General features: G+C 39.0%; 1 protein-coding gene across 7 annotated transcripts in view; it reads left to right on the top strand.

Moving 5' to 3' along the window:
- Positions 1-1,231: 1,231 nt before the first annotated feature.
- msi2b (musashi RNA-binding protein 2b) overlaps positions 1,232-14,416 on the top strand; it is a 451,597-nt gene continuing 438,412 nt past the window's right edge. For 6 of the 7 annotated variants that reach the window (XM_063017233.1, XM_063017230.1, XM_063017229.1 and 3 more), the window contains exons 1-4: positions 5,896-6,044; positions 6,339-6,379; positions 6,648-6,729; positions 12,243-12,327. In XM_063017233.1, the coding sequence (XP_062873303.1) occupies positions 5,980-6,044; positions 6,339-6,379; positions 6,648-6,729; positions 12,243-12,327 (273 nt within the window). In that variant the 5' untranslated portion in view covers positions 5,896-5,979. Of the gene's footprint in view, positions 1,315-5,895; positions 6,045-6,338; positions 6,380-6,647; positions 6,730-12,242; positions 12,328-14,416 lie in introns of those variants that run through there. The other variant, XM_063017232.1, reaches the window with a different exon arrangement.

The raw sequence follows: 14,416 nt of genomic DNA on the forward strand, positions 1-14,416 counted from the left end.
ATGTGTTAAAGTTTTAAACTAAAATCGGACCATCTGTGTCCATTCATTTATTTCATTATCTTTAACTGCTTTGCACTTTTCAGGTTGCAGTAAGGGTGGCACGGTGGCTCAGTGGGTAGCACTTTCGCCTCACAGCAAGAAGGTCCTGGGTTCAATCCCCAGGTCCCCCAGGTCCAGGTCCTTTCTGTGTGGAGTTTGCATGTTCTCCCCGTGTCTGCGTGGGTTTCCTCCCACAGTCCAAAAACATGCAGTCAGGTTAATTGCAGACACTGAATTGCCCTATAGGTGAATGTGTGTGTGTGTGTGGGTATGTGTGTCTGCCCTTCGATGGACTGGCGCCCTGTCCACGGTGTTATTGTGTGCCTTGCACCCATTGAAAAGCTGGGATAGGCACCAACCCTAACCCTAACCCTAACCCTAACCCCCACCCCCCGCTCGATCCTGAATGGATAAGCTGTTAAGAAAGTGATTGAGTGAGTGAGGTTGCAGTAAATGTACAGCCTATCATAAGAACACTACATACTCACTTATTTTCCTCAAAGTGCTACCTTTAAATGTAAATATACATTTTTTTACATTTAGTAATTTTAAAGTTTAGTAAAGCTGAAGTTTATCCTGGAATAACTGGGCACAAGGCAGGAGTACAGCTTGTATTAGGTGCCACCCACCACAGTGGTGTAGCCCAAACTCTAACCTTAGAAAAAACATCTTGAAGGTGAAGGTGGACTGACAAAATTTGCAGAAAACCACATAGGGTTCTGGTCTTGCCAGACAAGAACAAAAAGCTGGACACCTAAATATTGAAAAAATGGATACGGATAAGGTGGTTAAGGTGTCATTGTAACGAGATAATCATTTCACTTATCAGTAGTTTTAATGTTGTAGCTGATCAGTGTATATATTATATATATATGACTTTATGGTAAGCATTGAGATCACATGGTTGTATATTTTTTTATATATTATATATAAAAAATTTTTGTATATTATTCAATAATTCATTATAAGCAACTGCTTTATCCTGATTAGAGTCAAAGTGGATCTGGATCATTTTCTGGATAAATTCCAGCTTATCATAAAGTAAAGCACTAAGATTTTTTCAGGTCTGTGTAAAATGGCTAGAAAAAAGGCTTGAAAGAGAGAGATGTTTTGTTTTAGAGAGATGCTTCTGCTCCATAGGTGCCAGTGTGTCAGTTTACCAACAAGCGGCCTGCCAGGAAGTGATGTGAGACGCTGGGGTTCAACTGCCAATCAGCAGAACCTCGGCTGTACTTCTCTGGACATTAACTTGATGTGGGCTCTTCACTTCTAGTGGTGAATATATCATTTAGAACCTGTCACAGAGAGAGACGGGCTGTCTTTTACCCTGAGAGTTTTTTTTTAAATGGGCCTGCAGGAAATAAACTGCCTTTATTCTAGCATAACCAAGTTTATACTGAGCATGCTGCCTTCACTGTGTCTGTTATTGTTCTCTGTTTAGTGCAGACTCAACTTTTAACTCATACTGAAAATAAGTTGGTTTTTTTTTAAATGCATTTTCTCCCCTTTTTCACCCTTTCTCCCGATTGCGTCATGCTTCCTCTCCACCAATGCCGATCCCTGCTCTGATCGAGGAGAACGAAGCTAACCCACGCCCCCTCCGACACGTGGGCAGCATATGCCGTATGCATTTTATCACCTGCACTTTGACGAGTGCAGTGCAGCTCAGCGTTGTGTACGGAGAGACACACCCTGAGAGCACTCTTTTCTCATCTCTGTGTAGGCGCCATCAATCAGCCAGCAGAGGTCGTAATTGCACCAGTCATGGGAGAGAGACCCTATCCGGCTTAGTCCCGCCCATATCTGAACAACAGGCCAATCGTTGTTTATGTGGCCGCTCAGCCTTAGCCTGTAGGCAGAGCTGAGATTCGATACGATGTATTCGAGATCCCAGCTCTGGTTCCAGCGTGTGTTTTTACCGCTGTGCCACCTAAGCGGCCAAAATAAGTTTTTTTTTTTTTCAAAGGAGACCATTTAGCTTTTACAAAATATACATCAAGAAAAAAGGTTAAATCAGTAAAAAATTACAATAATGTACAAATGCTTTATTCTGAGCTGTATTCAATTAACAGTAAAAGTATAGTTATAATTATAGTAAAATATTTATTATTTTAACTAATCAATTGTATTATTTTTGTATATAAAATCTCCTTCTAAATTTGACAACTGCAACATGTTACAAACAAGTTGGGACTGGGGGAAGTTCAATAATGTGTTAAATCATCTTTCCCTTTCAACAAAAATTGTTAATTGTTTGCTAACTAAAGACATCAATTCACTTGAACTTCTCAGACTGGGGTCGTATATTAGGATCTGTTGGGACTGTTGTTGTATATTGGGATCTCGACCATGATGAAGTATTTAAAGACAATGCAAGTCGCTTTGGATAAAAAGTGTCTGCTAAATGTCGAAAATATAAATGTTAAATGTCTAGGGGAAGTTGTGGCTTAGTGATTAAGGTATTAGACTAGTAATCAGAAGGTTGCCGGCTCAAGCCCCATCACTGCCAGGTTGCCACTGTTGGGCTGTATACTGTCACAACTGTAAGCTGCTTTAGATAAAAGTGTCTGCGATTTATTGTTGTGGTAAATAAAAGACTGTGATTATAACTGGTCCAATACCTTTATATCCCATGTTAGACTGTTTTGTGATTGATTGTTAGACAATAAAATTGTGATATCTGAATAAATACTTATGGTTGTAATTATTTCTTGTGTTTTGTTTGGTAACATCAACATGTTTGTATGTTTTGTTTGTATCAGCTAGGTCAAGCCATGCATGCTAAATTCCTGGGAAAGTGCTAATGATATTGTATAGATACTGTATGTGTTGCTGATAATGCTCATTTAATAGCTGCTTGACAGATGCTTCCTATTATAACAACTTCAGCTGCATTATTTAAGCTTATATATTTAAATCGTACAATAGAGTGCAAGAAAAGCTGTTATACTGTTTGCCTCTTTTAACTGATCATCTCCCTTGTTACTTATAATAACCAGTAGATTGAGAAAAATATGTGTCAGTGCGCTCTCAGTGCCTCTCCCAAACCCGGATAAAAATAAGGAGGGTTGCATCAGGTATTAAAACTGGTTATCAGGTATGTAGACCAGAATGATCCGCTGTGGTGATACCTGAACAGCCAGGTAATAAAGCATTTTTATAATGACATGTTACATGCCAAAATAAATGTGTAAAACATTTACTAATGGTAATCTACAGACAGGTCACATATTAAAGGAAAACCTAGCATACAAAAAATTATTTCCCAAATACATTTTTGGACAATATTTAAAGACATTAATAATTAACATTTAACATTTAAGCATTTATATCTTACTTTTTTAGTTGTAATAACAATTCTAGCTTTTATTCCATTGCCATTACAATATTCTATTTCTTAATAACATATATATATATATATATATATATATATATATATATTTTTTATTATTTTTTTTTTTTTAATTATTATTAAAAATTAAAGGTGTAAAAATGTATATTTTTTGCTTAGTGCAGACAGAGCTTGAACTGGCTGACACTTAGATTATGATAGTGCATTCATTAAACTCAAACGGAAAGTATGGTTGCACAGCAGGTGGTGTGGGTGGTGCACAGCAGCATCATTCACCACCTGGGTACCCAGTTGAAACCTCATTCATTCATTTATTGTCTGTTTCACCATGCTTTATCCTATTCAGGGTCACAGTGGGTCCAATGCATAGGGTGAAAGGCAGGAAACATCTTTGACAAACACAAACATTCACACACACATTCAAACCAACAAAGGGCAATTTTGTATCTCCAATTAACCTGACTGAATGTCTTTGGACTGTGGATCGCCTGGAAGACATTGGGAGAACATGCAAACTCCACACAGAAAGGACCCGGACCGCTCCATTTGGGAATTGAACCCAGGACATTCTTGCTGTGAGGCAATTCTTATTCATATCTGTGGGGAGTTTCTCCGTATGGGTTTTCTCTGTTTTCTCCCACCATCCCAAATGGAATTCAGGAGGTGAATAGGCTCATGTCAGTTGCCTCTGGGTAAGAATGAGAGTGTTTTGCCCTAAGATACACTAATAATTAGTGTAAGTAGTAAACAAAGTCATAACAGTCGAAAGTCAAAAAACAATGTAAAGTCAAAATAAATAAAAAAATTAAACCATTCATCTACGTATGCTCACTGAAATCTGTATGTTCAAATTCAATACATAAAAACAAGTTTTTATTATATTACATGACTAAATAAATACATGACTAGTGTCATGGCCCCTAAACTTTGGAACTCTTTACCACAATCTCTCCGTCACTGCTCATCACTTTCATCCTTTAAAACTCAACTTAAAACATACCTCTTTTCTAAACATTTTTATGAATTCCCTTCTGTAAACTGCTAATAATGTTTTCTTGTAAAGCGACCTTGAGTATATGAAAGGCACTATATAAATTAAACCTATTATTGTTATTATATTACATATGCATTATACATTTCTGTATTTGTGATTTTAGAAATTTGTTTATGCAGTTTTTTGTTATTATAATGTTAGGGGCGGCACGGTGACTCGATGTGTAGCACTGTCGCCTCACAGCAAGAAGGTCCTGGGTTCGATCCCCAGGCGGGGCGGTCCGGGTCGTTTCTGTGTGGAGTTTGCATGTTCTCCCCTGACGTTAAAATCCTTGACGTAAAAACCAGGGATGTAAAACCTGACGTTAAAATCCTTATAAATAAATAATAAATACATTTTATGACAAGTCTTATTATATTACATATACATTATACATTTCTGTATTTGTGATTTTCTAGATTTGTTTATGCATTTTTTATTCAAATGTTAAAATCAAGCGAGCAGTGATGAGTGAGTAACAGGTATTTAATTACTGTATAATAACATACACTTGTTGGGGGGCGGCACGGTGGCTCAGTGGGTAGCACTGCCGCCTCACAGCAAGAAGGTCCTGGGTTCGATCCCCAGGTGGGGCGGTCCGGGTCGTTTCTGTGTGGAGTTTGCATGTTCTCCCCGTGTCTGCGTGGGTTTCCTCCGGGTGCTCTGGTATTCTCACACAGTCATGCAAGTGAAGTGAATTGGAGATTCCGACTGAGGTCGTGTATTAGGATCTGTTGGGACTGTTGCTGTATATTGGGATCTTGACCATAATAAAGCATTTAATGACAATTAATAACGTGTTATTTATTGTTGTGATGAAGAAAGGACTGTGATTATAACTGATAGTATGCATTTAAATCTCACATTAGATGTGTTTGACATGAAACTTGTGAACTGATGATTTCTTGTGTAATGAGTTACCTGTACTGTCATGAATGTAACCAATAGTGTAAAACCTGAAGTTAAAATCCTTATAAATAAATTGACATTTACGGCATTTAACAGACGCCTTTACCCAAAGCGACTTACATTACAGTTACAGTATACAGTCTGAGCAATTGAGGGTTAAGGGCCTTGCTCAAGGGTCCAACAGCAGCAACCTGGCAGTGGTGGGGCTTGAACCAGCAACCTTTGGATTATATTCCTGTGCCTTAAATAAATTGTATAACAAGTCTTATAATATTACATATAAATTATGCATTTCTGTATTTGTGATTTCTAGATTTGTTTATGCTTTTTAAAGCGAGGAGTGATGAGTGAGTAACAGGTATTTGAATACTGTATAATAACATACACTATAGTGGGGGGCGTGGTGTGGGCGTGGTCTTTGAACTGACGTTCCCCGCACGCTGTACAGATTGACGCGCGTGTGACCCCGCCCCTTTCGAAGGTTGGGGAGGAGGGAGTGGGAGGAGCCGGGCTGAGCTTGAGCCCACGTGTGACGCGCGCATGCATTCCCGGCTCAGTGCGACTCGCTTTAGCGGCGCTCCGGCTCCGTCTTGCTCCTCACTGCGCGCCTTTTAGTTTTACTGCCTGCTTTTTAGTTGCGTTAGCCATGGAGGGAGACGGGAGCCAAGCCACGTCTGGGAGTCCGAACCACGATTCGCAACACGATCCAGGGTAAGGAGGATGAATTAGATTTTGTTTCTATATTACAGGAGCACTTGACTTGTCAGTGACTCTGTCATTGAGCGTAATGCATAAGGAGCGCTGCTGTGCGGCTGCGCTCCTCACTCAGCTACACCTTTGTTTGGTTTGTGTCCGATCGGGCCTGCCCCCTTTTACCCCCATAGCTCAGTCAGGGATCGGATCTGCTTTACACATCCACTGTAAGCTTTTTTAGTTTAGTGAGCTCTATGTCAAAATGGCCGATCTGACATCTGGACTCACTTCTGCTGTGTTTTCCTCTTCTAGTAAAATGTTTATCGGTGGCCTCAGCTGGCAAACTTCACCAGGTAAGAAAACCCGTCGTTTTTTTTGGCTGTCATCTGGGCTCCGTGTTGTCTAGTGCCTTTCTGTGTTCGGTTCTGTTCTGTGTTGTTGGTAAAACGCATGCCGATCTCTCTATGGGACGTGTCTATGGTGCGAATCTAATATTTTAGATTTACAGTCCTCTATTCGACCCCTGTATGCATTAGGGGGCGTTTAAACACGCACAAACATACACTCACGGCACTAGTTCAGCCGGTGCTCATACCCTTCTTCTCTGTTTTCTGTTTCCAGACAGCCTTAGAGACTATTTTAGCAAATTTGGAGAGATCCGAGAATGTATGGTGATGAGGGATCCGACGACCAAGCGCTCCAGGTAAAACGCGTTCAGATCCGAATTGGTGTTGAATCGTTCCGCAGGCGCGCAGCGCAAAAAAACACTTTCACTCCTCTCCGGATCAGTGAATCCGAGAATGCAGTTTGACATTGACATCCCAGGAACACTGGGTTTGAAACAGAATATGTTTACGAGATGCTCATACCAGTATTAAAACAAAACACGCCATCCTTTTTTCCTATACTTTCAAACACACCCTTTATAAAATCGATTGGCATATTACAGTCATTTATTGCATTAGTGGGCAAGAAGGTCTTGAGTTCGATCCCTGGGTGAAGCGGTGTGGAGTTTGCATGTTTTCTGTCTGTGTCTGTGTGGGTTTCCACCGGGAGCTCCGGTTTCCTCCCACAGTCCAAAGACACGCAAGTGAGGTGATTGTATATACAAAATTGTCCATGACCGTATTTGACGTTAAACCTGTGAACTGATGAATCTACCTGTCCTGTCATGAATGTAACCAAATGACGTTGAAATCCTAATAAATAATAATAATAATATCGCATTAGTAGCTAGGTCGTATTCTGTTTCTCACCCGACAGTTATATTTTGTGAACATCTGCACACACATCTGCAGACGGTTGAAGTTTTAGACCACAGTTCATGCACGAACTGCAGCTGACACATCTCACACTAATCTGTTTATAACCTAAATTCAACTCTTGCTTTCATCCGTGTGGAGTTCCTCATATTCCTCATGTTGTGATGAACACGGAGCTGTAGGTTCTTGCTGGTTTACTTGAAATGACTGTAATACGACTGTTAATGATTTATTAAGTGTACATATCAAAGTAAGACCCGCTCCAAAAAACACTGATGATTTGATTGCCCCTTTTACCCCTTTTACACTTTCACTCCTCTCTGGATCAGTGAATCCGAGAATGCAGTTTGACATTGACATCCCGGGAACACTGGGTTTGAAACAGAATATGTTTACGAGATGCTCATACCAGTATTTTTCTATACTTTTAAATGCACCCTTTTTTAAATCGATTGGCATATTACAGTCATTTATTGCATTAGTGGGCAAGAAGGTCCTGAGTTCGATCCCTGGGTGAAGCGCTGTGGGTGCTTTCTGTGTAGAGTTTGCATGTTTTCCCCGTGTCTGTGTCTGTGTGGGTTTCCACCGGGAGCTCCGGTTTCCTCCCACAGTCCAAACACATGCAAGTGAGGTGATTGTATATATAAACTTGTGAACTGATGAATCTTGTGTAACCAGTAGCTACCTGTCCTGTCATGAATGTAACCAAATGACGTTAAAATCCTAATAAATAATAATAATAATATCGCATTAGTAGCTAGGTCTTATTCTGTTTCTCACCTGACAGTTATATTATGTGAACATCTGCACACACGTCTGCAGACAGATGAAGTTTTAGACCACAGTTCATGCACGAACTGCAGCTGACACATCTCACACTAATCTGTTTATAACCTGGATTCAACTCTAGCTTTCATCCGTGTGGAGTACCTCATGTTCCCAAGTGATGAATTCGTAACTGTAGGTTTACTTGAAATTGCTGTAATACGATTATTAATGATTTATTAAGTGTACATATCAAAGTAAGACCCGCTCCAAAAAACACTGATGTTTTGATTGCCCCTTTTACCAGATTTACCAATGTACTGCATCAGTAAATCTTAAAATGCAAAACCAATACATGACTGTTTTTAATACTGCTCCATGTACCCTTTACTAAATGGATTGTCATATTTCACAAATCTAATCCAAAAGAGATAAAATCTTTATGATTAGAGTTGCCGACTTAATGTGACCTAATTTCCAGAGATTTATTTTGAGCCACGCGTCATTACAAGAGCAAAACTAGTTCTTTAAACACAGTGGGTTTATGTTTATATTGATCAACATGCATTAATAACTTGTGATTGGTCAAAATGAACCATTTCCAAAAATCACTATAGTAATGTCTTATTTATTAAATCACTTGTTATTTAAAAAATACATACAAATCAAAACAGAAGGAGTTTGTCTCTTAGCATCTTTTACCCATCACTTCTATTTATTCTTTACTTATCAAATCTGACCCAAATTTTCTGATGTCTTTCATACATTCTGTTTTAATTAAAACAAACAAGCCAAAATGTATTATATGCACTATAGTATCTATATATAGATATAAATTGCATAAAATGTTTTTTTTTTGCCATGCACCAGAATTACAGTTGGGATGTGTAAAAATCACTGGACTGTATGTTAATCTTATCTTAATTACTTTACTATGTTTGTAATTAGGAACAGTATAAATTATTTAAAGAATGCACGCTTAGGTTGGATTTGATGTTCGATGCGGTTGGTTAAAGGTAATTAATAAATGTATTAAATCATGAAGTAGATTAATATCTTTAATATTTAGGCATATTTTGTGCACCTTTAAGAAATCCTTATGTTAAATTATTTATATTAAAAATTTTAATCAGCTGGTTTGAAATCGATCGTTCGTTGTTTTGGTTGATTGAGGTGTAGGGACTGTACTGGTTAATCTGGTGCAAATTATACCAAAATGTAAAAGACAAATAGAATATCAAGTAGTTACAGCCACATCTCTTAAATGACAAAAAAGCGCAACTGAAATCTGTGTTTTTTAATGTAAATGTTGTTTATAATAGATAAAACAATTTTTTAATTAACATTTTATTATTGAGTAATAACATTATTAAAATCCTAATGATAAGATAAGTAATAAAAACGTAAATTGACACCTAGGGCCATTTGACAATAATTGTATCTTCACTATATGTGTTGGTGTTGAATTTTTTTTGGCCAGAAATTACAGACACAGCACTACACATTACCAATATATTAGCTCAATGATTTGCCAATGCAGTTTAACACCGATAAGGCAAAAACAACAGCTGAAAAAAGACTGACTAGGTGAACTGAATTAGTCTTTTAAATTGATTCGGTTTAGATGAAAAAAACCCTTGCAGAAATATTTCAGAGCAGTATTTTCCCTCTGAGAAACAGTATAAATAATGAACACATTAAATGTTAAAAGCAATTATTAGTGACTGAGTATCTTAAAAAACGTGTGTGCGGATTCTGTTTTTACAAATGTATTATTAAAAGCCTTTAGTTTAATGTCAGACAAATTTATATTTTGCTATATACTGCTTTGGGGTGTAGGGGAGATAATATTTACTGGTTAATATGTGGAACAAATTTAAGTGAAATGCAGGTGATTGATCAGTAAGAAATAAAACATATAAAGCCACAACCTCCGCAGAACTATATTAATATGGGATTCTATTCCATTAGGCAGCAAATGACCTGTATTTGATACTCACCTTTTTTAAATGTCTGTGAGAATTTTGCATGGATACTGGGATACTGGGATTTTTTCCCACCTCCTAAACATGCAACATGTGCATTAGTTCCTGTAAATGACCTCTACTGTAGGTGTGAGTAAATAAGTAAATGGTAAAGCTGAAATGCCCTGCAAAGTTTAGCCATAATGTCTTTTTTATCTAGTCGTATCCAGTTACCCGATCACATTTCACCTCTACCGCTGCAGATTTCAACTCCTGACCAAAGAGAGCTGTAACTAACACACGCCCATCCGCTTTCTTTCTTACCTGCGCCAGGCGAGATTATTTGCGGATCCATATTGAACCCTGAGAGTCACGCATCTTTTGTGCAGGCGCTATTACAGGTCAAGGGACAAGGCAGCAACATCCCTGGATGGCAGCATACTCCTGTGCTTACTTATTTACATCTAGAGACAATTTAACACACACAGAGGAACATGCAAAACTATTTAGTCAGTGACCAGAGGCAGGGATTGAACCCAGGTCCCCAGGGCTCATGTTGATGGTCAAGTTTATTTGTAGAGCAAATTTTATACACAGGTAAATCAAAGTGATTTGCATAGGAGCAAAATGATACAAAAGGAAAGTTGAATGCTGCTTTGCCTTGTTTAATTTACACCGATGATGCATAACATTATGACCACTGAAAGGTGACGTGAATAACATTTATTATCTCTTCATCACCACACCTGTTATTGGGGGATATATTAGGCAGCAAGTAAACTTTTTAGCCTCAAATCGTAAGGATTTGAGCGAGTTTGACAAGGGCCAAATTGTGATGGCTAGACGACTGGGTCAGAACATCTCCAAAACTGCAGCTCTTGTGGGGTGTTCCCGGTCTGCAGTGGTCAGCATCTAAAAAAAGTGGTCAAAGGAAGGAACAGGGACAAGGGCAGCCAAGGCTCATTGATGCACGTGGGGAGTGAAGGCTGGCCCGTGTGGTCCGATCCAACAGAAAATTAGGAAGGTGGTCTTAACGTTATGCCTGATCGGTGTAGATTCCAGGCTCTAACTGACCTGTATCCAGGTGTATAATAGACCTTCTAACATTTTATTTATTAAGAATATATTCTATGAAGCATGCACACTACCAGCTGTGCTACTGTGCCACCTTAATCAAAATCAGCACAATTTAAATGATTGTTTTGATTACAAATACTAAGTGAAGGAATTTTTTTGCACTCTAATTGTAAACCGTTATGCATATTTATTTGTATGCTGAGTTAAAATATACAAAACTGTCACTTCTGTAAGTGAATTCCAGCATCTCTCTTGTTCATTAAAATTGATTATTCTATAAAAATGTGTTGGGTAGCTATCCTAGGGGGCAGCACATCTGTTTCTCTACATACTTGTTTTTTAACCTGCTTTCACCCTGTTCTTTAATGGGCAGGACCCCCACAGGACCACTACAGAGCTGGTATTATTTAGGTGGTGGATCATTCTCAGCACTGCAGTGACACTGACATGGTGGTGGTGTGTTAGTGTGTGTTGTGCTGGTATGAGTGGATCAGACACAGCAGCGCTGCTGGAGTTTCTAAATACTGTGTCCACTCACTGTTCACTCTATTAGACACTCCTACCTAGTTGGTTCACTTGTAGATGTAAAGTCAGAGACGATCGCTCATCTATTGCTGCTGTTTGAGTCGGTCATCTTCTAGACCTTCATCAGTGGTCACAGGACCCTGCCCACGGGGCGCTGTTGGCTGGATATATTTTTGGTTGCTGGACTATTCTCAATCCAGCAGTGACAGTGAGGTGTTTAAAAACTCCATCAGCATTGCTGTGTCTAATTCACTCATACCAGCACAACACACTGAGAATGACCCACCACCCAAATAATACCTACTCTGTAGTGGTCCTGTGGGGGTCCTGACCATTGAAGAACAGCATGAAAGGGAGCTAACAAAGCATGCAGAGAAACAGATGGACTACAGTCAGTAATTGTAGAACCACAAAGTGCTTCTATATGGTAAGTGGAGCTAATAAAATGGACAGTAAGTGTAGAAACAAGGAGGTGGTCATAATGTTATGCCTAATCTGTGTATGTAAGTATGTATCTATATTTTCAACACATCAGAATATTGTTGCATGTTCCTATGCACTCCCTCCAATTTCTAACTGGTATTTCTTTGTGTTTGTTTGTTCTTGTGTGCTTATCTTTCCAGGGGATTTGGTTTCGTCACGTTTGCAGATGCGGCCAGCGTAGATAAAGTTTTAGGTCAACCTCACCACGAATTAGACTCAAAGACGGTATGTTCCTGTATCTTTCTGTTTAATCTTTGCTGTAGATGTTTTTCCTGCCATGTATATTTGCGTCCATGATGTTTCTCATTCATGACAACAGGAGCTGATGCAGATGAGTGGTTTGGCAGTGATCTGTTTTAGCCTGACAGGTTTAAAGAAGAGCGTTTGAATGTTAGACAGAGTGTTTGTGTCAGTTTAGGCATTCGTTGTCCTTGCTGTGTCTGTGTTTAATGATTTTGCTGTGTTGAACTAGTGCCAAGTCAAACTAACCTGCAGACATGATGATGTAAGATTTGTGCTTCTGCTTTACACCTTAGACACTGTACATGCGACCTGCTCATAAAGCAAACAAGAATGAGACCGGTTTCACATCCTTCGCTTGGGTTTGCTTAGTATTATTTTAATGGGGTTGTAAATATGCAGTTAAAGTTTTTCATCCAGTTTTCAATTGTATTTAGAGTTGCTGTACAAGCAACTCTAAATACAATTGAAAACTGGATGTGACCCTGTTCTTGTGACCTTGTTCTTGAGAAACAAGTTTTTCTAAGATATCTATTTATTTTAATACAATTTTTGCCATATTTCTTTTCTTTTATGGACTTTTTGTGTGTTTTTATTTTTAATACATCAAAAATGAAGTGGTTGCTAAGGTGTTACTAAGTGGTTGCTAGGGTGTTTAGTATGGCTGCTTTGATGTTGCTCTGTTATTTTTGGTGGTTGCAACTGTGTTACTAGGTTGCTATGGTATTCCGGGTAGTTGCTACATTGCTTAAGATTGTTCAGACTGTTGCAAGCATAGTTCAAAGGTATTGCAGACCATTACAAGGGATTGCAAGGTGATTGCTAAGGTAATTCCAGGTGGTTTCTGTGGTGTTTCTGTCTATAGGTAAATACTGTCACATCTCTAGTGTTTGCTAGAATGTCACTAGGGGGTATTTGTGGTACCCCAGGTAGTAAGCAAAAGTTACTATTTTCTAATTGCTATTGTAGGAGTATTTCCATGTTGTTGCTATGTAGTCGCCTGTTGTTCTAGGTGGTTTTTAGGGTATTGCTAGGCGGCTGCTATAGATGATTGGGGCATTTATAGTGTTAAGTGGTTGCTGTGGTATTACTAGGTGTTTATAATCGTGTTTTAGGTGGCTGCTAGGGTATATCCACTAGTTGCAAGTGTGGTACTAGGGGATTGCTGTGGTATCCCAGGTGGTTTTTAGGGTGTTTCTAAGTGGTTCCTATTATATTTAGGGTTGTCCTTACAGTGATTACTGGAATGTTGCTGGTATTTGAGGTGATTGCTAGGCATATTTTTATTTGAGGTAAATGGTGTGACATCTCTGGTGGTTGCTAGAAAGTAACTAGAGAGTTGCTGTGGTATCCCAGGTGGTTTTTAGGATGTTGCTAGGTGGTTGCTAAAGTGTTTAGGATTGTTGTTCAAATTATTGCTGGGATGTTGCTGGTATTTGAGCTAATTGCTAGGAATATGGTGCTTAGAGGTAAAGGCTTTGACATCTCTGGTGGTTGCTAGAATGGGACTAGGGGGTTGCTGTGGTATTCAAGGTGGCTTTTAGGGTGTTGCTAAGTGGTTGCTAAAGTGTTTAGGATTGTTGTTCCAATGATTGCTGGTCTTTGAGGTGATTCCTAGGAATATGGTGCTTAGAGGTAAAGGCTGTGACATCTCTGGTTGTTGCTAGAATGGAACTAGGGGGTTGCTGTGGTATCCCAGGTGGTTTTTAGAGTGTTGCTTGGGGGTTATTTGTTTGCAATAATGTTTAAGATAGTTGTTCTGGTGATTGCTAGGATGGGGATTGGCTTGGGGATTGCTAGGTGGTTGCTATAGCATCTAAGCTGCTAGATATTCTAGGTGATTAATAGTGGGTTGGTGGGCTGCTAGAGTGTTCCAGGTTGTTGTAAAGATGAGGCTAGGTTTTTGGGCCAGTTGGTTTTATGGTGATTTATTGTGGCAGAAGTGGGCTGCAGCAATGACCTTACTGGTGAATGTACCAACACAAACGGTGGAGGAATGTAGAGGGTATAGCGTGATCATCTGTAAATCGAACAATACTGTGCAAAATTTCTAAATACTGATGAGCCAAAATGT

The sequence above is a fragment of the Trichomycterus rosablanca genome, chromosome 20 (assembly GCF_030014385.1).
Source record: "Trichomycterus rosablanca isolate fTriRos1 chromosome 20, fTriRos1.hap1, whole genome shotgun sequence".
Classification (NCBI taxonomy): Eukaryota; Metazoa; Chordata; class Actinopteri; order Siluriformes; family Trichomycteridae; genus Trichomycterus; species Trichomycterus rosablanca.